This window comes from Gordionus sp. m RMFG-2023, chromosome 4, assembly GCF_954871325.1.
Source record: "Gordionus sp. m RMFG-2023 chromosome 4, tfGorSpeb1-WG-v2, whole genome shotgun sequence".
Lineage (NCBI taxonomy): Eukaryota > Metazoa > Nematomorpha > Gordioida > Chordodea > Parachordodidae > Gordionus > Gordionus sp. m RMFG-2023.
In genome coordinates, this window is record NC_088778.1 from 19920703 (window position 1) to 19947833 (window position 27131).

The 27131-nt window shown below is 25.9% G+C and overlaps 1 protein-coding gene across 5 annotated transcripts in view; it reads left to right on the top strand.

The window, feature by feature from the left end:
- Positions 1 to 775: 775 nt before the first annotated feature.
- Positions 776 to 27131, top strand: part of LOC135929034 (phenylalanine--tRNA ligase alpha subunit-like) — a 46655-nt gene continuing 20299 nt past the window's right edge. Inside the window, exons 1-12 of one of the 5 annotated variants that reach the window (XR_010572455.1) lie at positions 776 to 905; positions 949 to 1086; positions 1126 to 1221; positions 6186 to 6397; positions 6440 to 6568; positions 7931 to 8046; positions 8097 to 8181; positions 14424 to 14520; positions 20525 to 20693; positions 20737 to 20929; positions 21240 to 21338; positions 21878 to 21918. Coding sequence is in view for 3 of the 5 variants with exons in the window: in XM_065465526.1 (XP_065321598.1) it covers positions 777 to 905; positions 949 to 1086; positions 1126 to 1221; positions 6186 to 6397; positions 6440 to 6568; positions 7931 to 8046; positions 8097 to 8181; positions 14424 to 14520; positions 20525 to 20693; positions 20737 to 20929; positions 22565 to 22667 (1467 nt within the window). In the remaining 2 variants the exon portion in view is untranslated. Of the gene's footprint in view, positions 906 to 948; positions 1087 to 1125; positions 1222 to 6185; positions 6398 to 6439; positions 6569 to 7930; positions 8047 to 8096; positions 8182 to 14423; positions 14521 to 20524; positions 20694 to 20736; positions 20930 to 21239; positions 21674 to 21877; positions 21919 to 22564; positions 22702 to 27131 lie in introns of those variants that run through there. The other 4 variants (XR_010572456.1, XM_065465526.1, XM_065465527.1 and 1 more) reach the window with 4 other exon arrangements.

Here is a 27131-nt window from a genome sequence, read left to right on the forward strand (position 1 = left end):
AAAATAAAACAGGATAGAAAATTTTTTACAAACTGGGCATGTTGTAGAATAAATATTCAAAATTTATTTTAAAAAATATAAAAATAATCAATTCTAAATAGATATGTTTTTAGAATATCAATTCTAAATAGATATGTTTTTAGAATATTTTTGAATAAATATTCAAAATTTATATTAAAAATATAAAAATAATCAATTCTAAAAAAAAATTCAAATTTGGGGGGGGGGGGCAAAAAAATTTTTTTGGGGCTACTTTTATGGGCCAAAGATTTTTTCTGGGGGCCAGATTTGGGGGACAAAAATTTTTTTGTGGGGCCGGTCCCCCTGGGCCCCCCCCTACCCCACCCCCGTGGCTACGGCCCTGTGCTAGTACATATTTTGAATTAATTGAAAGTATTGTCGTGTTGACCACAAGAATTAGTGAAACGTATAAATTTAAATACGTAATAAATAACTTGTTTTTACATTGAATTCTCAATACCAAATATAAAAAACAGATGAGTTTATTTTTTAATATTTATTTATCAAAAATTAAAAAAATTGTCTAAAATAAAAATTTTTAAAACTTTATACATACCTTTTTATGTATTGTTTTCGTAGACCTACGTCTAAATAATGAATGAATTAAATAGCGATTATTATTTTTTTTTAGCTATTTACAATTAATATTTCTATAAAATGACAGCTGATTTATATCTTGTCAATAATTTACGTATCAGATCGGTAACTTTATTTGTGATATTTTTACGTGCTAGATAAGACAAGACAAGATTGCTATGGAAGATAAAATATTAAAAACTATTAATTCTTTCGAAACCATTGAAACACTGGAAATAGCTAGGTTATTAAATGTTGATCATCAAAAAATTATTGGCTTTATTAAAAGCTTGGAGTCATTTACAAAAGTTTTAATCATTGCTTTTATTTTATAACTACCATTTAATTAAGTTTATAAATGTTCAACCCATGTCATGTAAAAATATAACATTGACTCCTGAGGGTCTAGAAATAGCTCAGAATGGTAGTTATGAAGCAATTTTATATAATTCGATACCATTAAATGGGATTTCACAAAAAGATCTAATGGTATTTATTTATAGTAATTAATCAAATAATGTAATTTAGGAAAATGTCAAAAATTATAAAATTGGGTTTAGTAAAGCAATGTCATTTGGATGGATAAAACTTGATAAATCAAATGAACCTACTATATATAGACAAGTTAATAATTCTATAATATTTTATTCTTTATAAAATTATTAACTTTACTAGATATTATCTATTTTATATATGTTTTTTCAATTAGAGACATAATTATATAACTTTCATTATAAAATAAAATATATAACTTTGGCGTAATTACCTAAAAAGTATAATTAATTCCAAAATATAATTGCTTAAATATTTTATAATTTATTTTTTACACTTCTCAAAAATGTTAATTAAGTACTAATTATTAATTATATGTAATCATGATTTTATTTCTTTTCAAAATTAATTGCCCACCCCCAGAGTGGGGCAGGTCCTCCAGAAAATAATTTTAATACAGATACAGATTCTTTATAAAAAAATGAATCATAGATACAGATATTAGTATCTTTTTCAAAATATAAAAGATACTTGTATCTTTTACTTACATAGAGTATCTTAAATACAAGATACTTTTAAATTATCATTACCAATTAAATTAGAATAGTTTATAAAATACAGTTTTTATTATTTATATGTGAAGAACATAGCATACACATATAAGAATGAATATTTGCAAATAAAATATTTATTGATGAATTAATTATAATAACCAGGGATTTTAATATTAATTTTTGCCCATTAATAGCTTAAACAGGGAAAAGAGAGTAGTATATTTAATGGGAGTTGAAGCAAATAAGAAAAAAAAATTAAATCAAATGATTTATTAGAATCTGCAGGTTATTTTCTGTGTTGTTTTAAATATAGCTTATATTTGGAGTATATGGCTAAATGGCATCTCTAAAAAAATATACTAGTTTTATTTATTATCTTTAATAAGTATTTATCATTACTTGTTTGTGATATTTATGTATTTTTTAAATTAATTTTCTAATATGACTTATTAATTCTTGCATTTCTATTATCATATATATATAAATATCATTTAAATCTTTTCAAATTTTTTTTATATATTTCTTGCAAAATCATTAATTATATATAAAAAATATGAAAATAATGTACAACATTATATTATTTAATTATTAAATACATAACAATTTTCTTTAATGCATTTTAAATTGATTAAATTTTGTAAATAAATACTGTAATGTAATTTTACTTATATCATAAATAAATAAAAGTAACTAATAAAGTTAAATTTTACCTTATTATGATTATTTTATTAGAGCCTTTTAAAATTATCTAATATTATATATCAATTGTAGCTTAAATATTTCCTCTAATAAGAACTTGCTAAAATAATTATAAATAAAATATATTAGGGATGTGCATATATTTTTTATCGGATAAGGTCAATATTTCACCCATTTTAAAATATTGATTATCGGTCAATATTATAAAATTTGATCTGATATAAAATGGCTTCTTTAACAAAAATAAAATGTTATAAAATTTAAAAAAATAGTTATATCTAAAATCATTTATTTTTATAAATAAAATCGAAATCCATTTTTATGTATATTTTTTAAATAATAATAATTAATTAATAAACATTTTGCCATATTGTTATTTTTTTGCGTATTCTGTTTATAAAAGTGTGCGATAATTTTTTCAGAATCTGTTTTTAGTGAAGCTGGTGATATTGACAGTTACTATCGCCGCAAGCTGACCTCTGATAAATTGGAAATATTGGTATTTCTAAAAAGAAATCTTCACTATATTAATGTTAAATATTATTTTAAATAGTTATTTCAAATTTCATAATATAATTGTTTATTACTTAATATGTATATAGATTAATGTTATTACTTATTATATAAAAGTGATTTAACAATAAAAATATTTTATATACTTTTAGAATTGCAATTGAATTGAATATAAATTATTAAATGACATAAGTTATGGTATAGTTAAATTATAGATGTTATACTAATAAAAAGTATAAAAAATTAAAATTATTGTTATCTTTACAGAATACAAAATTAGATATGATATCGGATTGGTAATCGGCCGATATCAATTTAATATCGGATCGGATTGACCTCTAAAAAGTGGTATCGGTACACCCCTAAAAAATATATATCCAAAATGATTTAAATTTGATAATCAGCCATCTTCTATAAAAAAATTTAATAACAATTATCTAAGAGGGACTTAAGTATAGGTATTATTATGTTAATAATTATAAAATAAAAATGTATAATATACTTTAGTATGTTTAACAAAGTTTGTAGAGGAGTTTGTTGAACCTTTAATAACTTTTTTACTTCTACAATTTTGACATTCGGCCTGTACCTTGTCCTTTTTCACATGAATTACTTTATAAAATTTTCCATCTAGAATTTTAAGATTCGGATTTGATTCAGGAGAACCTATCTCCATAATTTCATCTTCACTTCTATAAATGTTAAACATTCTACAAAATAAAAAATATTACATATAAAATATAACCTTTACTTATTTAGTTTTGGTGTTGTTATTGTTAATCTATCTATCTTTGTAATCTGTAAAATTTCCAACTAATTTTGGTTATCAATATATTTAAAATATAGCAGGAAAAAATAAAGAAAATAATACAAGATTTCACGAAGAAAATAAAGTTACATTGTGTGATATGTAAATGTTTTAAACATGAATATTAAAAAGAATCTGTATCTGTATCTTTTTAAAGAAAAGGAAAAAGATACAAGATTCTTTTCAAAATAAAGGATCTTAGATACAGATACTAGTATCTTATTAAAAATGTCAATAAGATACTGAGTACAAGTACGAAAGGATCTTGTATCTTAGCCCCACTCCTTAAATTAAAAAAAAATATCTTGGTTTTGGAAAATATTTTTTGGATAAATTTTTTAGAAATAAGAATATAATTGGAGAAAAATAACTGTTGCTCAACCCATTATTGGTTTTAAATTTTTTTTTTATTTAAAAATAATAAATATGTAATTGTGTGGATATGGGTGGAAATTTTTTGATGTAATAATAATTCAAAGCTTCATTACTCAAAAGTTTTAAGAATTTTATATTTTTTTCTTGTGAAAATTTTTACAATTCTTCATTTTACATTAAAAATAGAGTATATTCTTTTTAAAAATTAAAAAAGCGTGTGCTATACTGGATGCTACTAAGTTAGGACTATTAAATCAAATACTAGATAATTAGGCAATTTATTTGAATAAACATAATATATAAACAATGATAATATAGATATATATAATTTTAACGAAAAACAAAATAGTTCTATATAAATTTATATCTTTTAAAAATTTAATTAATTTCTTAAATTTGACATTTTTAACGAAAATAAGAATATTCACTTATATATAAATGAGAGGAAGATTTTCTTCCAATTCTGGGGATGCTCACTTTAAGACCCCTCCATAAACGTACGTTGAGTGTCGATATATCATTTGGGTCTATAGCTCGAGTAATTATCATATTCATAATATATTTAAAAAAAATAATATTAAAAATTTCCCCGAGTTTTAGTGACTTATTAAACATGTATACTGAAATACCTAATATCGCCAACTGCTTCCCATATTGTAATGAGGAAGGAGAAAATGTAAATATAGTTAATTTAATGGATTAAGATAATGATCAAGGTACCAAGATTCAGAGTAAGGAAAGTGACCCTGAGTTTCCAAAAACAAATTGGAGAGGTAAGGTTTTGTAGTTATTCTTATTGCAAATATTTTACATCTAATTTAAATCTAATATTACCAAATATGCCAAAATACATCACTCAAAAAGACTGTTACTAATAATGGAAGAAGATTTTCTTTAAAGTTTTATAAATTGAAGCTGAAGCAGTTTTTTGCTTTCCTTGTAGGATCTATAACTTAAACAATGATATATCAATCTATATCCAACTGGGTCTTACCAACTGGAAAAACGTTTTTGAATAAAGGGACCTTGAAAAACGGTGTTTATCATTTCATGCTTACTTGCTAATTAGATAACTTGTATTTTACATACCGCCTGACTTTCATTTTCCACATTTACTAATTGAATATTATCTTCTTAATAAATAATTATGGGTTTATGAAACCCATATTTTGAGGTCTCTTTAATCGCTGAGCTGGACGAATATTCACTTTTTCCTAGGGAATTCAGAAATCAAACTTGGCGCATTCCAATTTTTCTTCTCATGTCATAATTTTATATCAAATCTTCTTCTGAGAATATTTTTAAAGACTAGTCAGGAAGCAATACTTTATCACGAATCAATTAGGAAAATTATTATTCTATTGTTTTTCCCAATTTCTGAATCACAATAATAGCAGTTTAATCATCAGAGATTACATGAATTAAGCCCTGAGACTGGAGCCATTTAATTCGAGAACCTACCTATGATCTGAATTGTGTCAGGTTCTGGTGTGATGAGCTTTGGCCTTATAAAAGAACTATAAAAATATTATCAAAAAATGGTCTAAATTACAATTTTTGAATTGTATAAACTGTGCTTTGATAGATTTTTTATTTTCATATCTATGCTATCATAAGGCCGGCGATCCATGCATAAAAAATCACTAAGCTGGACAATTTACACATAAAAAATCAGGCAGGGCCGCGAGATTATTATTTAATAAATTATTATTAATGGGAAATCCCTAATTTGGGACGCTACCTGTGCCTCTTCCTTTCCCTCATCAATTAATTCAAATCCTCTTACTAATGGCGAAAATAAAAAAACCAATAAATACTCAACATTAAATAATTTTATTTTTCAACCCATAGTCATCTCAACTAACGGTAATTTCTCCCAATCAACATATTCATTTTAAAAATTTTAGCACATAAAATTTTTAACATAACAAACGAAAAACGCGAGTCAATCTTCCTAAAACAAAAAATACAATTAGAAATTTTTAAACATAATTATACATGTTTTTTAGGTACATTTTTACTATAAGCTCTTTTTAGAGCCATCGATATTTTTAAAATTTACACTCATTTTTAATATATGATTTGTTTTACTATTTGTTTATATATATAGTTTTCTCACATTTTATATACAATTTTCTATATTAAAGGTAGATAGTATTGTAGATCAAGTCCAACAATGGTTGCTTAAAATAAAAGATTCAATTGTGGAAGATATACCATCAAATTTAAAACATGAATTTAAAAGAAGGAAATTAATTACTGAAAACTTGGTAAAAAGCTATAGAGTTAGTAAAGGCTTAGAATTTAAACTTAAAATTGATAAAGAAATTACTGATTTATCTCCAGAAATGATTGAAGGGTAAATTATATTATACCATTCTTATACAATTGCAAAATTTAGGGATTTATGGAAAGATGTTACATTTAAAAAATACAATTTTAAGGCATTAGGTGTTTCCCCAAGTTCTGGCCATTTTCACCCACTAATGAAAGTGAAGACTCAATTTAGACAGATATTTTTAGAAATGGGGTAAATTTTTCTGAAATATAATATAACACATTTTTTTAAAAAGATAGCTTATTGAATACCATAACCCGAAGCTTAAAACCAGGGCTTAGAACCCGCGTTTTCTACTTGATTCAGTTCGGGTTCAAAACCAGATTAAAATCTTGAACCCGGTTTGGTTTAAGATGGATTCGGCAAAAATAGATCCTGTTTAGGTTCCGAAACGTCATTCAAATCTTAAAAATATCATTTTAAGATTTAAATACTTAATTTTTTTTTAAAATATCAATCAAATTTTAAATATAACTTAATTCTAGGTTTGCTTGTGGCCTTTCTGTATTACTAATCTCCATTTTCCTTGGGGTCCATTTATCCAAAAATATAGTAAAATATAAATTTCACCCAGAAATGAACAGGTATTTGCACTGACAAATCTCAAAAAAGATAATATCCCATCCACTCTTGAAACAGTGGGCTACGCCCGGTGGGTATATCCCTTAACCACTGAATGAACATTCTCCCACTGACCTGGGACTGCACTTGTATTGATTTTGCAGCGAAGTCTAATCTCACATTTTCTGCCATATGCTGGCCTCACAAACACAGTATTCATACCAATCTTTGCCAACACCTTAGGCATGTTCGGAAATGAGGCCCTTAATTTTATCAAAACCATAGGAAAAAGGAGATTACAGGCCACCCCAATGAAAGATTCTTCCTTCGATTGGTCCAAATTTCCTAAACATTCACTCTAGGGCTTTTTTTTATAGTTCTTTTTAATGTTTATATATTTTTTTTCATACAATTCTTAATATAATTATTTTGATACGTTATGTTTTTTTTTATTTCTAAAATGAAATGTTTTTTAAATAAAAAAAAAAAAAATTCCTTCAAATTTTTATTTAATTTTTTTTCTTTAAATTTTTAAATTTTATTTTAAAGACAAATTATTCGAAGAATTCGCCTTATTCGAATCGAATAACTATTTATTCATATTCGAGCAATCGAGCAAAACGGATAATTTACTTTTCGATTCTAATTAATCGAAACTAATCTAACATTATGATTAGGTTTCCATTTAAGATGATTATTTTTATTTTGCGATATCTAGATCTAACAGCATTATGGAAGCATAAGTCTATTATCTCATAAATGAAGCTTTATTTTATATATTTTACTTTAGATTTTTAAAACAATGGCACTTTAATTATTTACCCAACTCGCACGTCCCTAAAATTGCTACAAATGTCTAGATATTTTAGTTACTAATGGTAGTTTATTTTAAGAATATAATTTTAAAAAAGATAGATTTTGGACCTGATTTTATTAACCAAATTTAAATACAATTTTTCTAATATAACTAAATGAATATTTTATTTATACTAGTTTTTCTGAAATGGCTACGAATAATTATATTGAAAGTTCATTTTGGAATTTTGACGCATTATTTCAACCTCAAAACCACCCAGCTAGAGATGAACACGACACCTTCTTTTTAAGCGGTTATTATGTTTGATTTTTAAAATATATTTTATTACTTATATATTTACAGATCCAAAAAATTGCTTAGACATACCTCTTGAATATTTAAAAAAAGTTAAAAAGATTCACACACATGGAGGCTTTGGATCTTTAGGGTATGCATAAACTGTTCATACTTATTAATATATTGTTATAAAACAATTTAAAATAATTATATCAGAGATGTACCACACCATATTTTTGCTGATACTACCGATAGCGATACAATTTTATTGTATATGGTATATATTGAAAAAATCTAAAAAATAATAAAAAACTCTACATTATTATCATTTTTATTTATTTCCAATAATCATAAAATAGAGACTTTTCAACTCTTCTGACTAATTTTTAGAAATTGGTAGGTATAATCCCTTTATTGAATACAAGTGTTTGGGATAAAACTGGCTATGAATATCAGGATGCGATTCCAAATGCCAATCTTTGTCTGTTGCTATTTGATGAGGAGTTGAGGGTGATAATAAGATTGGGACTAGGTTGTGATATATGTCTCATCAATGTAATGGATTTAGGAAAGAGTGCGCCCAATGGCAGACCTGGTATAGCTTGCTTGTATTATAAAGGGCGCAGTCACCACTGAAATATTGATAATAATTTTGAATAAATTTGGCTTAGCTAATTACCCAAATCGTCTCTAACCATTTCATCTATCCATACCGGATGGCATTATAAATATCCATCTTCTTAGCCAAATATTAATTCGATTATAACAGCTGAAAGGTCAAAATTTAGTTTGTTAATAATTTATCAGTGATTTTTTAAATTCATTCTTATAATAACATAATTTTAACTATTAAAAAGTACATCATTTTGAATAATTGCTATAAATGTTATTTCAAAAAAGAAACGCGGCATAATTTGATACGTTTGAAAAAGGAATTGCTACTATTCAAAAAAGTAATTCGTTACTTAAAAAACACTAGGGATTATATATAATTTTTTTTACTGCTATAGATAATTAACAATAATCTATTTTCGAAAAATTTGATTAGATAAATAAGAGCTTTAGTGCTCAACACAGCAACACACGTTCAACTGGCAGAGGATGGGAGGGTTGTATTATATTTAATAATTTAATTGGTGTAATTTGTTAAAATAGGTATTATAAATTAACATACCCTGATTGATTCAATATTAATTAGATTATTATAAGACTCAAAAAATTTGTATAAATGTTCCTTAGAGCCATAGCTATAAAAAAGATTAATGGAAGTTTATAGCTTAAAATTCACGCAATAATAGTTTTCAAAGTTTCTATGAGTAAAATGGTTAAAATGTTTGGTCTGAAGCTGTAAAAGATAATTATTAAATATTAACATATACATATACCATATAAAAAGATACATTTGTGCAAAAAGGAACATTGATAAATAGTTTGTCATTTGGAATAAAATTTTTTAAATAGTCGCAAAGGGGAAAAATAATTGTAATGTACGATGTGCCTAAAATGAGCACATTCAAATGCTATTTTTGATATAATTTTTTACATTCCGGTATTGTATTGATACGTTTGTACAAAAAGTGATAAATAATGTCAAAACTGCAATATTTTGTTCAATTAAACAATATAGTTATGTTCAATTTTATTTTAACCACTTCACCTTATGTATGGGGAAAAATGGCGAAAATGACACTGATAATTAATCACAGCTTCTAAAGTTTTATAGGTAGAAATCTGCACTTTTTAAAATTTTGTTTATGAGGGATATGAACTCGGCAAAAATATTAAGCGAGTTCAGTTTGGGTTTGGTTCAGGTAAAAAAAATTAAGTGAGTTCGATTTGGTTCAGGGGAATATTTTTGAACCGGGGACAATTCAAAAACTAGGTATAAATTTGGTATAAAAATAAAATGTTTTTTTTTATTTATAGGCAAATATATTTAAAATTACAAAGCATAGTCATGCATCAATTTAAAAATTTTATTTACCTATTAGCATATCTTCCAAGAGTTGTTCGCTCTTCCTCGATCTATGCGATGAAAGATTGAATTTCGTGAAAAAGATTTTTCAACGTTTATTAAATATATATGAATATGAAAATTCAAAAAATTAACCGGAGTTACAGGAACAACAAATAAGATTTTGTATAAAATATTTAAATCAGGATGCTGCAGCTTAGCAGACTACCAAAAATGTAAAATATTTTTATCCAATCTTTTAGAATCTTTAAATCCAGTAATTATCTCCTATACTTTTCTCTGCAATTGTTGGCCCTCTTTTAAGTATTTTCTCCTGCCTTTATTTATTTTGAACCAATCTCTAAATCTTCTTGTTCAATGACTTTATTGGAACTATTATCATCAGATAAAATGGGGGCGTGGATATTGTTTTAATCCGACTCTATATATTAGCAAATGTCTTTTTATCTCATCATCATCATTAAGTAATATCTATAATATTTAAGGATTTAAACAAATGCCTTTTTATCTCATCATCATCATTAAGTAATATCTATAATATTTATGGATTTATATCGTTTATATTTAAATAAATTGAAAATATTAAAAAATCTAATTTAAAATATTAATATTTGTTATGATTTTAAATATAAAATTAACTGATCCCGTTTGAACCCGGGTTCAAAAAAATCCAGTGTTTGGTTTCAATTTTTGGATTAGACTACATATAAATATAGTTCTGTTTTGTTATTGTCTCAAAAGTTTATAATAAAAATGTCGTTGGTCTCCCATATTTAAGAAAAAATTTAAAGTAACGTTTTGCGTTACCGTTACTCAAAAAACGCGTTACTCGTACCTTTTGGAACAAGTAACGAATGGCGTTTCTTTTTCTAAAAAAAGAAATTAACATTTACATTTTAAAATTCTCGCAATTATATACGTCCAACCCAATTTCGTAAATTTCAATAATAAATTAATTTAAAAAATTTTTGACTTGGGACCTACCCAAACCTAGAGCTTACAATAATTATATTTGGCTAAATTATAAACAGGTTGTGGAAATTTTCAAAAAACAATAATTACGTTTTAAAAAAATTTATAATTTTTACATTTATTTATCATTTTTTAAAAATTTATTTTATTTATCAATTAATATAAGTCAGCACAAAATTTATATACGTGAAAAAAAAAAAATTCCAAATTCAATAATATTAAGGTGAAATAAAGTGTAAAATGATGAATAAGGAAGAAAAAGTGAATCTAGCGAAGGTCTATGGAGAGAAGACTGTCATTGAAACTTTGATAATTTTCTTTAAGGATAGCTATAGTCAGTTTCTGTCTGAAGAAGAAGCCTTCTCGCGGATCGCCAGTATGCTTGCGGATGTGAGATCTCCTTGCAGTAGGATAATGCAAGTTTTCCTAAAAAGATTTAGGTAGTGGGTATTATTGGGATAAAAATGTGATCTTTTGATATTTCCGAATATTTGGAAATTTTATATTGTTCTTTTTTACTAAGGCAGTTTGGAGTTTGGTTGGATAAAGCGAATGGATCTATACAAGAATACAAACCAGAAATTGGCCCCGTTTTCATGGGATCAGGGTGATTCCGTCATGCCACTTTCCATCGGATCTAAAAAGTCCTGGTGGTTCAAGTATAGCGGTATTTGGGTGAATTTCATTGCAAGATGATCAAGGAATTTCATTGGGTGTGCCTCAATGTTAGCTGTGCCTTCCTTTGCAGTCTATGGGGATTCTGCAGCCAAAACAAAGTGAGGAGGATTCCTATTGCGTGGGTTAGCTTGTTGGTTAGTTGAAGTTGAAGATTTTTGGAAGGAATAACTTTCAAAAATTTATGCCCGGATCCAATAAATAAAGAAGTGAAGAGAAAACGGTCTGTTGGGAGCATGCTAGATAATAGGGATTCTTTTGAGGTGTGGGATGTGATTGTGGGCTTCGAGAGTAGACTGCCTGAAATAAAGGCAGTGAGAACACAATCGGTGGGAAATCTAATCCCTAATCCACCGCTTTTGGAGGTAATGAAGCTTAAGCCCATGCTGTTTTATTGAATTTTGAGAGCTATAGGATTTTAAAAATAGGCGTTGAGCGCAGAGTATAAAGTGTACGTGACATGTTAAAGAAGTTATTAAGGAGGAAGAATGATTTATGCGATGTTAGCAAGTCAAGGAGGTCACCAAACCTAAGTATATCAAGAGTAGAGTGGAGGAAAGCACTGATTGCTGTGAATCCGTCTACTGGGAACCTAGATGTGTTAGCTCCAATTTTGAAATTATGGGGATTTTGATCTGAGGAGTTTACTTGCACAAATTCGGATTTTATGGGGTTGAGGATGAAACCAACAGCGCATCGCATTTCCTTGATAATGTGTGCGACCTTATTGGTTTTTAATTAAGGTCCACTAATTATTCCGTCGTCTATATACCAGACGTGGAGGGAAAGTGAGCATTCTGAATTAATGGTTTGAATTATATTATTGATTGCAGATAAAATAGAAGAAATTCCAATGGATAACCTTGTTGGATGTCCTCGGCTGAGAGTACTTTATGAGAGTTAATTGCAAAATTGATCGAAATTGGTAATAAGAATATAGAGAAATTTGGTGCAGCTTGGGAATGATGTGCTCGCTGATTGCAGGAATGAGTTATGGGAGAAGGTGTTGTACGCATTAGCAAATCTAAATAAAGACGAGATGTACAGAAGCCTCACATCCGCCAATTACTTCTACCTTTAATTGAAATGGGGTGAGAAGGTGAGAGGCCTCATGTTTTATCCTGAATGTCATCATTTTATCGACAAGGCGGCGGAAAGTTGAACCAATGGCTATTTGTCTCATAACTTTGTTAGGTTTAAGTTTGGCTCCAAAAAGGATTGATGAGACAAAGCTGGGAACATCACCTTATAAATTTGGTTGCACAAGTTTGTGATTTTAAGAGGGATGGAAGTTTGTTAGCTGATCAATGGATAAATTGCTTCCGAGAGGAATGTGGGTCTAAGAGTTTTGGTGGAAAGATATGATTGCCTTTCTTACTTCTGAAGTGAAATGGAAGTACAATGAGAATAAGGTTGTTGGGTGATTGGTGTTGAAGTGGAAAAAGGGTGTTTTGAAAGGAATATGTCTCATCTGAGTGATTTGCTAATGAATCATAAGAAGAGGCCAATTTGAGAGCACCTTTAATATTTAAACAGTCGATTTTCTTTGAAATAAGTTTGTTAAGCTTAATAGGAGAAGCTTTTTTATGTTATAAAAAATTGTGGGACCCTTCATCTCTTGGAGATGGGGAGAAACGTTGCAAGGCGTCTTTAATTTGTTGAGTTAAAAAAATTTGAGGATATATCAGGTAACCTAAAGGTATTATAACCAAAGAATAGTAATTTAAACAATTAAATACCTTCAAAAAATGCATTTAAATATAAATACTTTGCACAAATAAATACTTTGACTATTATTTTTTGCGTCAATTTTTTTAGACCGCTATCAATTTTTTTAACTTAAATAATAATTTTATTATTAACCATTTTCTAAAATTATCGAAATTGGTAGTAATACAAACATTACAAATAGTATATTGTTGTAAATTATGTAATAGTGGTAAATATAATTAATATCGCCGTTTTGCAGAGAGTATAATAAATTTTTGGAGGATAAAATTGCTTTATTTATGATTTTGGTTTTATTTTTAGTTGAGCATTTAGATAATTACATCTAGCTTTCACTATATTTTTGATGTTTTAAAAAAATTGTCAAATTACATTTAGAAGATGTTGATCTTGTCATAGAATCTAGGCAAAGATATCTTATAAACATAATAGCTTAATATAGAAGCTCCCTTCCTTCAATTACTATATCTTCGTCATCTTAAAAATTTGTATTTTCAATTTTTCACTAATACTTTTAAAAATAAATAGGATTAAAATAAAAGTTATTCAATTTTTAGCTAACTCGGATCACAAATTTAATATTATAAATAAATGTGAATTTACATGTAATAAATTAATTTATAATAAAAAATAAAGAAAATATTTTTATTTCGTGAAATCATAATAAATTGAAAATACTTTTTTTTTTAGGTGAAATACAATCTTAATTTTAGAATATAATAAATTATAATTAATAATATTTAAAAAAATACTAACTTTTTAAAATATTCAAATAAATGTGAATAAAAAAATTTATTTAGTATTTAAATACAAGTATTCGCGTTATGGCCTAACTCTCTGGTTATCGCATTTTAAAAATAGGGGTTTTCCAATAAGCTGATTTTTGGTTCGAATTTTAAGATACTAGTGAAGGGTAATGAAGCTCTTACTGGTTATTTTTATTTTGGATATCGCTTAAAATGGAAAGTATCGGCGATACCGTAATTATTGGTGCATCTTTGATTAATATGATTTAATCATTCATTTTTTTCTATTAATTAAAGTTATCAATATGACTGGAAAACTGAAGAGGCTCAAAAAAACATTTTAAGAACTCATACAACTGCTGCTAGCACAAGAATTTTATATAAATTAGCTCAAGTTTTCTTTTTCACATTGAATTATTATTTAACATCCATCTCATTTTCAAAATAAGTATCTCTATCTCCAAAAGTCGAATTGCTTACTTACTTAAAACCCCTGGAAATTATGTGTCCCTTTTATTTTCGAGAATATTTCATCCAATCTTTTTCTGCGATTCACACCTTGTAGCTTTCCTATTTATTTTGAGATAATTAGGAAGGTTTAGGTTGTAATAAACGAGGTTTTAACCCGCCTGTTCATTTTTTATAAAAAATCTGCCCGCTCATTTACTTAATTTTTTTAGCCTGCCCGTCAAATGTTTAGAAATTATTTGATTAGTTGTTTTGGCTCTTTGTTTATTTTAATTTATTTTTACTTAAACTTTACGCTGTATATGAAATAAAAAATTATTTCTTTAATAAAGATAAGCCTTTCCTTCTCATTCCTTCGGTAAAATAATACAATAACCTTCCCACTCATTGTTTTAAAAATATTTTCACTCGCTAGCCCCATGTTTAAATATTATGGCCCTCATAGCCACACCTACCTTACTATGGGTGGGCAAAAACTTGCCCAACGCAGGCCTCTAAACAAAGCCCTGCAAACTCAATTATTTTTAAAATTTTTATTAATTTTTAAGTTTGGTCAAATTTTTTTATTTTTGGCTCGGCCCAGCTCGAATTGAAAAATAATATATGAATTATTTTTATGAAAATAAATTAGTAAAAATCACTAATTGCTTTCTCTTTATAACAGATAAATTCTAATTATCATTTTATTTTGATAAAACAAGAGAAAACCATTTTCTATATTATTTTTTAAATGTATTTTTTAGGGGTGTACCGATACCACTTTTTGGAGGCCGATCCGATTCGATATTCCCGATATTAAATTGATATCGGCCGATTACCGATCCAATATTATGTAAAGATACCAATGGTTTTAATTTTTAATATACCTTTTATTAGTATAACATCTATATTTAACTCAGTGGCGTAGCTACGGGGGGGGGGGGGGTCCAAGTAATTTTTTTTTAGGTTATACGCAGAGTTGGGCAGTACCACGAATACTTGTATCTAAGATACAAGATCCTTTTGTATCTTGTACTCAGTATCTTATTGACATTTTTAATAAGATACTAGTATCTGTATCTAAGATCCTTTATTTTGAAAAGAATCTTGTATCTTTTTCATTTTCTTTAAACAGATACAGATTCTTTTTATATTCTTGTTTAAAACATTTACATATCACACAATGTAACTTTATTTTCTTCGTGAAATCTTGTATTATTTTCTTTATTTTTCCCGCTATATTTTAAATATATTGATAACCAAAATTAGCTGGAAATGTTATAGGTCACAAAGATAGATAGATTAAAAATAACAACACCAAAACTAAATAAAGGATATATTTTATATGTAATATTTTTTAATTTGTAAAATGTTTAACAATCATAGTAGTGAAGATGAAATTATGGAGATGGGTTCTCCTGAATCAAATCCGAATCTTAAAATTCTAGATGGAAAATTTTATAAAATTCATATGAAAAAGAACAAGGTACAAGCTGAATGTCAAAATTGCAGAAGTAAAAAAGTTATTAAAGGTTCAACAAACTCCTTTACAAACTTAAACATATTAAAGTATATTATATTTTTATTTTATAATTATCAACATAATAATACCTATACTTAACTCCCTCTTAGATAATTGTTTATAAATTTTTTTATAGAAGATGGTTGATTACAAATTAAAATCATTTTGGATATATATTTTTTAGGGGTGTGTCGATACCACTTTTCGGAGGCCGATTCGATATTCCCGATATTAAATTGATATCGGCCGATTACCGATCCGATATCATATCTAACTTTGTATTCTCTAAAGATACCAATGCTTCTAATTTTTAATATACTTTACTAGTATAACATCTATAATTTAACTATACCATAACTTATGTCATTTAATAATTTATATTCAATTCAATTGCAATTCTAAAAGTATATAAAATATTTTTATTGTTAAATCACTTTTATATAATATAATAACATTAATCTATAAACATATTAAGTTATAAACAATTATATTATGAAATTTGAAATAATTATTTAAAATAATATTTAACATTAATATAGTAAAGATTTCTTTTTAGAAATACCAATATTTCCAATTTATCAGAGGTCAGCTTGCGGCGATAATAACTGTCAATATCACCAGCTTCACTAAAAACAGATTCTGAAGAGAATCTCGCACACCTTTATAAACAGAATGCGCAAAAAAATAACAATATGGCAGAATATTTATTAATTAATTATTAAACATAATAATTTTCTTTAATGCATTTTAAATTGATTAAATTTTGTAAATAAATACTGTAATGTAATTTTACTTATATCATATATAAATAAAAGTAACTAATAAAGTTAAATTCTACCTTATTATAATTATTTTATTAAGAGCCTTTTAAAATTATCTAATATTTTTATATATCAATTGTAGCTTAAATATTTTCTCTAATAAGAACTTGCTAAAATAATTATATATAAAATATATTAGGGATGTGCCGATTTTTTTATCGGATCGGATCTGGCTGGTTTCACCCATTTTAAAATATCGGTTATCTGCCAATATTATAAAATTTGATCCGATATAAAATGGCTTCTTTAACAAAAATAAAATGTTATAAAATTTAAAAAAAAATTATATATAAAATCATTTATTTTTATAAATAAAATCGAAATCCATTTTTATGTATATTTTTTTAATAATAATTATGTATTTAATAATTATAATATAAAGTTGTACATTATTATGATATTTTTTATATATAATTAATGATTTTGCAAGAAATATATAAAAAAAATTTGAAAAGAGATTTAAATGATATTTATATATATGATATTACAAACGCAAGAATTAATAAGTCATATTAGAAAATAAACTAATTTAAATAATACATAAAATCACAAATAAGTAATGATAAATACTTATTAAAGATAATGAATAAAATAAAACTAGTATATTTTTTTTAGAGATGCAATTTAGCCATATACTCCGAATATAAGCTATATTTAAAACAACACAGAAAATAACCTGCAAATTCTAATAAATCATTTGATTTAATTTTTTTTTCTTATTTGCAAATTTTCAACTCCCATTAAATATACTACTCTCCCTTCCCTGTTTAAGCTATTAATGGCAAAAACTAATATTAAAATCCCTGGTTATTATAATTAATTTATTAATAAATATTTTATTAATTATTGCAAATATTCATTCTTATATGTGTATGCTATGTTCTTCACAAATAAATAATAAAAACTGTATTTTATAAATTATTCTATTTTAATTAGTATTTATAATTTAAAAGTATCTTGTATTTAAGATACTCTAATTTAGTAAAAGATAAAGTATCTTTTATCTTGTATCTTTTTGATATTTTGAAAAAGATACTAGTATCTGTATCTAAGATTCATTTTTTTATAAAGAAACTGTACCTGTATCTAGATTCTTTTTCTGGAGGACCTGCCCAACTCTGGTTATACGTTAAAAATACTCAAAATATAATATTTATAATTAAAGCAATATAATATTTATATTTTAAATAATCGCCATTTATTTGTAAATTGATTTCTATAAAAGTATAATAAATTGAAAGGTATATCTATAAAAGTATATAAATTGAAAAATGTGTTATTTTAATTAAAATTAGTGTTGTTAATGGCTCAATTTGAGCCGATATGGCTAACTCAATATATTAGCCAGAAAATTATGCAAGCCTGAAAATTTTGCTCATGGATGATTCAAAAGGTTTAGACATTATTCGTGAAATCTTTAGGCTTTAGCAATATTTTTTTGGCTAAAATATTGAGTTAGCTGTTTATAAAAATCGGCTCATATCGAGCCTTTTAACAACTCTAATTAAAAGGATCAATAATTCTAGGACTTTTATATTATAATAAAAACAAATATGATTTTTAAGATAAACCAGGCCGAAACCCCCCCCTCCCCCCCCCAGGCTTTTATATGTATGGACACCCTCTAAGGAAAATTCCTAGCTACGCCACTGATTTAACTACATTTATGTCATTTAAATATAATATAATGATCAGTGTTAATATTCAATTCAATTGCAATTCTAAAAGTATACAAAATATTTTTATTATTAAATCACTTTTATATAATAAGTTATAACATTAATCTATATACATAATAAGTAAACAAATATATTATGAAATTTGAAATAAATATTTAAAATAATATCTAACATTAATATATCGAAGATTTCTTTTTAAAAATACCTAAATTTCCAAATCAGAAATCAGTCTGCGACGATGGTAACTGTCAATATCACCAGCTTCACTAAAAACAGATTCTGAAGAGATTATCGCACACTTTTCTAAACATAATGCGCAAAAAAAAACAATATGGCAGAATGTTTACTAATTAATTATTATTAAAAAAATTAACATAAAAATGGATTTCGATTTTATTTATAAAATAAATGATTTTAGATATGACTTTTTTTAAAAATTCTATAAAAATTTAAAAACGCCATTTTATATCAGATCGGAAAATTTTATTATTGGCCGATAACCGATATTTTAAAATAGGTGAAATATCGGCCCGATCCGATAAAAAATATTGGTACCCCTAATATTTTTCAAGCCCGCCCGATTGATTCGAATGAAATAAATTATTTTTATAATTTGTCGAAAACGAACTATTTAAATATGTCGAATATTCCAATTATTCGTTACTATTCGATTCGTTTTTGAATAGGCCTTTTTTGGACACAGTTTTAGCATATTTATCTCTAAAGCATTATTTAATTTGTAAATTTTTCCCATAAAATCAATGAGATAATAAAGCTAAAAAATGATACATTCTGCTCATGTCTATATTTTGATCCCCGACATCAAATATTGTTATAGAAAATAACCTGATTATAAAACATGTTATTTTTTATATAAATTTTACATGAATTGAGTCACTTGATGATGGATATATAATTATATACAAATTGTTATCCCGATTCCAACAACGATTTTGAATCCTTATTGGATATGAAAGATAATAAGAAAAGTCAAAATTTGTCACACAATATAAAACAAGAGCGATTAATAGGTACTTAAGATCTGCAAAAGTAGTTTAATTGTTAATATAAAAATTAAAATATTTAAAAATTTTTGCAAAAATACAAGGCTCTATACTTTTTATTTGTTTGTGTCCGAGTAAAAAAAAATCTTCATGGATTTGCTTTGCCTAAAGTTTTGAGCCAAAATCTTAAGATCATAAAATTGAAAATTTATTTTAATCATGAAAGATTTTTAATGCATAAAAATCACAAAAAATTTACTTATAAATGATTTTTACAAAAAGGATTAGGAATTTTAGGTAAAATTTGATCTAAAATCTTATTTTAGCATTTTAAAAAAAACCTTAAGAAAAAAAAATTTCTAAGGATTTTTTAGTTTGAAGAGATTTCAAACTATTGTTTGTAGAATGATCAAAAAGCTCTATTATGTTCAGTATATCTATATTGAAAAAAAATCAATTTCTACTTAAATAAATTTGGGCCTCAGAGGTGGATATTTAATTTTTATTTCGGGTCAGGCTTTTCAGGACAAATAAAAAAAATTGCGATAGGGTCGGGCTAAGCATATTTTATAGGAATATGGGCCGGGTTGGAAAATTAGGCTATTATAAATCTGCACAATCGAACGGATTTAAAATCATCGATATTCTTGAATATTGGGAAGGAAGAAAATTAGAGTAATCCGATTTATAACAACTAGCCTATCCCAGATGCACAGATTTAGATTGAAATATTCTCTCCACAGAGAACAATAATGGACTAATATATATAAGATAATATATTAATAATTATGTTGTAATCAGAATTTTATATACGAATAAAAATTGATAATAAAATTCAATTTTTTTCTATTTAATTTGCAAGGTAAAATCTATTTATTATAATGTTATCCATCAGTAAATTAAATATGTTATAAAATCAATTTAGGATAACTTCAAGCCATGTAAATATTTTAGCATTGATAAAGTTTATAGAAATGAAAATTTGGATGCTACACATTTGGCTGAGTTTCATCAAATTGAGGGAATCATCGCAGATTACGACTTAAGCTTAGGTCATCTAATGGGGGTCCTAAAGGAGTTTTATAAAAAACTTGGTTAGTATTTTAACATTACAACGTTTAAAATTTAATTTTTAAGGTTTAACGAAATTAAGATTTAAGCCGACCTATAATCCGTACACAGAACCCAGCATGGAAATTTATAGTTATCATGACGGTTTAAATAAATGGGTAGAAATTGGAAATTCAGGCATTTTCAGACCAGAGATGTTATTGCCGATGGGTTTACCAACTAATATCTCTGTTATCGCATGGGGTTTATCCTTAGAAAGGTTATAAATTTAAAATAAAATATATAAATTTGACATAATTTAATTATAGGGTAAAAATCAGGGCTGTCCATTTGACCGGTCAAATAGGATTCGGTCAATTGACCCATATTTGACCTGTCAAATATGGTCAAATTCAAATAAATGTTTTTTAAGACAATATTAACTATTTTATATATAATGGTAAAAAATGAATCTATATAATAATAATATTTTTTAAGATTCTATAATTATTGTTTCGTTCTCCATAGCAGAGTCTTGTTCAGATTTAATATTCAATTTTATCTTCTTTAATATTTTTAATCAATCTTAGGTTATGATAGACTCTTACCAATTAGCTGGTTGTCGAGATCTTCAATCGATTTCTTTCGTATATACTATCCCACACCGAACAATTTCATTCTAAAAAGAAGTATAACTAGACATTGTTATTAAGATATTAGAAACTTCTTTTAATGTTAAAAGTGAGCAAATCCCATCCCAACAACTTGAGCCCAGATCTCATCGTTTTTATGAAAGTTACCAATTCCCACTTATTTTGGCTATTAAATATGCCCCGCTTTTACTTCTGAAACTTAGGATATCGCTAAAATATTTATTTCGATTATCATCACCTTGTAAAATGTCTAATTCTTTTATTATATCACATGCTTCATCAAACTCAATATTAGAAAGATGCTCCCCTTATATTGGTAATCCAATAAATAATCAGCATTGTGAGCACATCTTTTTGGATTGTTTTTCTTTTTCAAACGTGTCTTTAATTTTCTTTCTTAGGTGGAGAAATTATAAAATCATGGCATGATTAAATTATGTGTATTCCAAATTAAACATCTCGTTTTTACGTTGGCCATGGTACATTTATCCCTTTGCAACAACATTAAGATAGTGAAATATTAAAGATTTTTAAATTTTTTGTCCAAAATATTTCTTCATTTAATATACTATTAGTAATTTCTTTCGGACAAATATCCAAATCTTCAACAGCTGCTTTCAGAGCTTTTTTGCATAGCCTTACATTTTATTGACGATGGCCATCTCGTTTGAATAATTGTACATAATGTGATATAAATTGTCAATTAGCAATTTTCTTAAACCATGCTTTAGCAAAATTATTATATTTATTTATATATTGAAGATCAATCAAATTAATAATGAGAAAAATTTTTATATTTCAAAATGAAATTCTAATCTTTTAATATAAAAATCTTATTATAATTAAATCGATGCCTTGATGGTACAAATATATTTTAAAATAAATTGTAACCTAATTAGATTGATAAACATGCTTTAAATAATACATATTAGTTAATTAAATAAATTATCAACCAATAACATTTTAAAGTATTTGACCAGGTTAAATATACTCCTTCGGTCAATTGACCGACTTGCCAACCCTGGCTAAAATACGTTATTCTTTTACATTTTTATTAAAATATATCATGTTTTGCTATTTGACATTTTTGTTATTAAAATGTCTATTTAATTAGTATAAGCTCACTTTATAAGTGATTTATAAAATTATGTTCTAAATTTTTTTACTTCTTCAGATAATATTCAAAAGAATTTAAATTAATATATATATTCCGAATTTTGATTTTTTAAACCTAACAATTATTATAATATTTTTAATAACAGACCCACTATGATTTTATATGGAATATCAAATATAAGAGAACTAGTTGGACATAAAGTGAATTTACAAATGGTTTACGAGAGTCCTATATGTTTTTTTAAATAACTATAATATGCAATTTGTTAAATTTAAATAAATATTCCCAAATTTTTCGTGTAACTTATTAAGATCTGGGAAAGCGAAAATTTTAAATTGATATAAATATATTGATTCTATTGCGGTGTATTTAAAAGATATTTCATATGAGACAGGTCCCTAAGTTAGCAAAACTATTTTTTTATTCTCACCAACGCATAATAAAATATTGGTAGAATGGGGCAGATAATTTCTTCTCAAATAATTTTAAAACGAATAAATTTTGAGATTTGAAATTTAAGCCAAATATGTATTTTAATAAGGTGCATAAGCAGGTCTAAAAATGTTTCACACTTACTCATGAGAATTAGTGCTGTATTAATAATTGTTTTTATAAATGTTTCTCACACTAAATGTCAATTATAAATGATAAAATAAACTCAATTTTATCATGTATAAATATATTGACAATATTTATGGTGATATAATATCCTCATATTAAATTTTAATTAATTGTTTAGACTGGGGCAGGTTTTCGCGGGGTATCTATTTTTATGCAGGGATTATTTTGAATAAAAAAAATTATAAGAACATTAGAAGCCAATAGCTTGTCTAGGGCTACGAATGACAATATGACTATGATTGACTTTTAATATTGATGAACCTGGTTTAATATATTTGTCAATTTATTCTTATTTCTTGGAATTAACATGTTTAAATATAAAAAAATTTAATAAGCGCTATGGCACGCAACGCGAAAGCATATTAGGTACCCAGGGTATTTTTCATTCTTAAATATTTTTTTTATGTTAATAAAAAAAACTAAGATTTTTGTTCTTAAATATTAATTTCTACCATAGAGATTGTAAAGAATAAAACTACGTTTAAACATTTTGGTTATTTGATTCATTTATTTTTTTATAGCACTTCAATTTTTTATGGACAATATAACCCCGGTCTCCCTTATATTATTCTGTTATAAGTTTACATTATATTTTCATACCGGCCATTCATTTAAGCATACCCTTAGGATCATATCGTAACCAGTGATCCGATTTTACGAATCAAATATTTCATTTGTTCGAATAATTTTAAAAACAATCATAATCATGATTATTTAAAAATATGATGCGAAGAATATACTAATATATTAATATCATGCTACATGTAACCTGTATGGGTAAATATCCCATAGTAAATAATTATTTTAGGCGATATATATACGCCTATTTTGTGTATTTGGTGATATCACAGTTAGAGGTCTTCGCCTATATAAGCCGGTGGGTGGGCTAAAAAATTATTAAGAACGATCAGGACATTCGAGTTAAAAAATTTTTAACTAGGCGGGGTGGATGGGCGGGTTAAAATTTTTAAACAATGGTCGAGTGGGTTAAAACTATTTTAAATTTATGTCATTTAAAATCATTTTAGAACTTTTTTGGAAATTAAAATGTCCTTTTTGGTATTATATAGGGTAAATTATTTAAAAAAAAACAAACAATTAAAATAAAATAACAATATGTTTTTTTATTTTTGCACAACCCTCAAAAAATAAATGACAATCAAATATATAATATATAACAAAACAGATTTAAAAAATACATACGGTAATTTTTTTGCATTTACAATTTTTATATAATTTAATTTTTTTTATAAAATACATACAGTAATTTTTTTGCATTTACAATTTTTATATAACTTAATTTTTTTTATAAAATAGAGTTTAATATTTTTTTTCTAAAATAGAGTTTAATATTTTTTTCAAATGTTTAATATACGACAAATTTTATCTAGTAATTCAAATTATTAAAACATTTTCTATGAAAATTATGAAATAATAACATTATTTATCCTGATCCTGTTTTATCTAATTCAAATTCAATACCTAATATTGAAGGACCTTATAATAGCCTTTTATTTAGAGATTATATCACTAATTAATATTCTACCGAGTGATGCAGTTATTGTTATGGACAATGCATCCATCCATAAAAGCCACCTCATTGATTGTTTTAGAGCGCGAATAGAATATTTGCCACCCTATTCGCCGCAACTAAACCCGATAGAAAATTTTTTTGGAGTGTTAAAAAACAAATATAGGTCGATCAATCCCCGACCAAATACTCGAAACGAAATTTAATAATGTAACATCAATTCTTAATGAATATACTATTCCTTTTGATTTTTCAAATTATTATAATAAAATGCATCAATTTTTGGAGATTGGTTATCGAGGACAACCAATGAATTAAGGTAAATTTATAAAAATATAATTTATATTGAAATATATTTTAAAGGAATTTAGAAAAAGGAGAATATATATATAAAGAAAAAACGAAAATTAAAATATCCAATTTTTAATGTATTCTTTAAATCTGTTTTGTTATATATTATATATTTGATTGTCATTTATTTTTTAAGGGTTGTGCAAAAATAAAAAAACATATTGTTATTTTATTTTAATTGTTTTTTTTTTTAATAATTTACCCTATAAAAACGTTTTTCTGAAAATAAATAATATTTTTGTATATTAAAAATTAAAATTTCCTTTTATGGTAATTTAATAAAACTTTTTTCTTAAGGCTGTGTCCAAAGTATCAAAAAAATTTATTCGCGCAATTTGTGCAAATCTAGCGAAAAAAAAAATATAAGCCATTTTTAATGGAAAATTAAAATGTTGACCTAAATGATTTTTTCAAATTACTATAAATACCAAAAAATGATTTAGGCCAAAATTTTAATTTTCCATTAAAAATGGTTTATATATTTTTTTTTCGTTAAATTTGCGCAAATTGCGCGATTAAATTTTTTTGATACTTTGGACACAGCCTAAAATAAATAAACATTTTTGGATATTGAAATTTAAATTTCCTTTTTTGGAGATAATAAATATAATATTTCTGCATTGTATTGTTTATTTTAAATTATAAAACTTTTATGCTGAAAATGAAATACTTTTTTTATTAGCTGCTTAAAAATTGAAAGAATGGCCATAATTAAATTTTATAATAACGGGTTTGGGTTAAAAATTTTTTTATAAATAATGGGCGGGCGGGTAAAAATCTTCAGACTAAAAGGCTGGCGGGCGGGTGAGGAATTTTAACCAATAATGAGTTGAAATTTTTTAAAACATAGGGTAGGTTGGCTTATACCCGCCCAATCCAGATCTCTAATCACAGATAAAGAATATTTTCTTATGAATTTAACAATATGAAATTTTGCATTGTATACTTTTCGAGCAAATACTTACACAACATCAGCTCTTGCCTATATTATAATATAAGTTACATGAAATATAGCAAAAAAATTTTCGTGAAACCCTTAATTCGCGACCGCGAAAAATAAGCGAGGATGCATTTCAGCGAATATATTGTGAATGCATTATAGTAGCACAATTCGGGCGTTTGCGTTTTGCAATACTTAGAAAAAACACATCCCTTGTTTAAATAGAGGTTGCCTTTTTATTAGTATCTTCGATTCAAAATTTGATTAAGTTATTAAAAAATGAATTTTTCATTAATTTTTAAATATTTCATCTTAAATAATAAGTTATTTTTTACGTTTTATTTAATATTATATTAAATTTACATATAATTAAACAACTAAGAAGAGGTTTCCCATTTATTATTCTTATCCGGGTAACAAAATTTTGGCAGCCTCGCGAAAAAATGGAGTTCTCAAAGAACAGGCTGTAGACCTGAATGAATAAAAAAAAGTATCGAAAAAGCAAACCAGTTTGCGTTACTTAAAATGGTTTCTAACGACAAGTGGTAATTTGACTAATTTACATCATTTAAAATGCATTATTTGGTTTGCAACACAGCTTTTTAAGCACTCAATTTGTGCCTGATTTTACATAGAATGTTTTACCACTAAATTTTTACCGTGAATACAAAAAAAACATTATAGCGAATCTACAATATATTATAGCCTATAGTTTCGAATATATTATTGAAAATGCACTGGCGAATTGTTTAGCGAATGCGTGGTCAATATCACGAATTTCTTAAATAGATTTATTTACCTTTCGCAAATTTAAATGTATCCAAATTATTTTAAATAAAATTGTTGAATATTTTAAGAATAACATATATTTATGGGCTTTTGAACAGACCTGGCAGAGTTAAACTAGTTAAATTTAAGACAGGATCTAGCCTAAAAAAATGTCCAGGCTTGGGCCTTGTTTTTTTAAAGAGATTTTTCTAAGGAAGAAGAGAAAAACTTAGGTGACTTTTTTCGCCATAGGATACTTTCAAACTCCTTCTTTTAAAAATTGGCTAAAATTGGTGCTTGACTGATACACCTTAAAGATTTTCAGTCTATTAAAAGCTCCATTTCTATAAAAAGGTAAAAAGGCAATATTTATATATTAGTGTTAAGTTTATTAGGTTTTTATATTCAATTAATATTGTGAGGGTATTTAAGCGATTTATAATTAGATTTTTATTGAGCACATTATAATATATAGCACGCAGATAAATATATGGAGTTTGC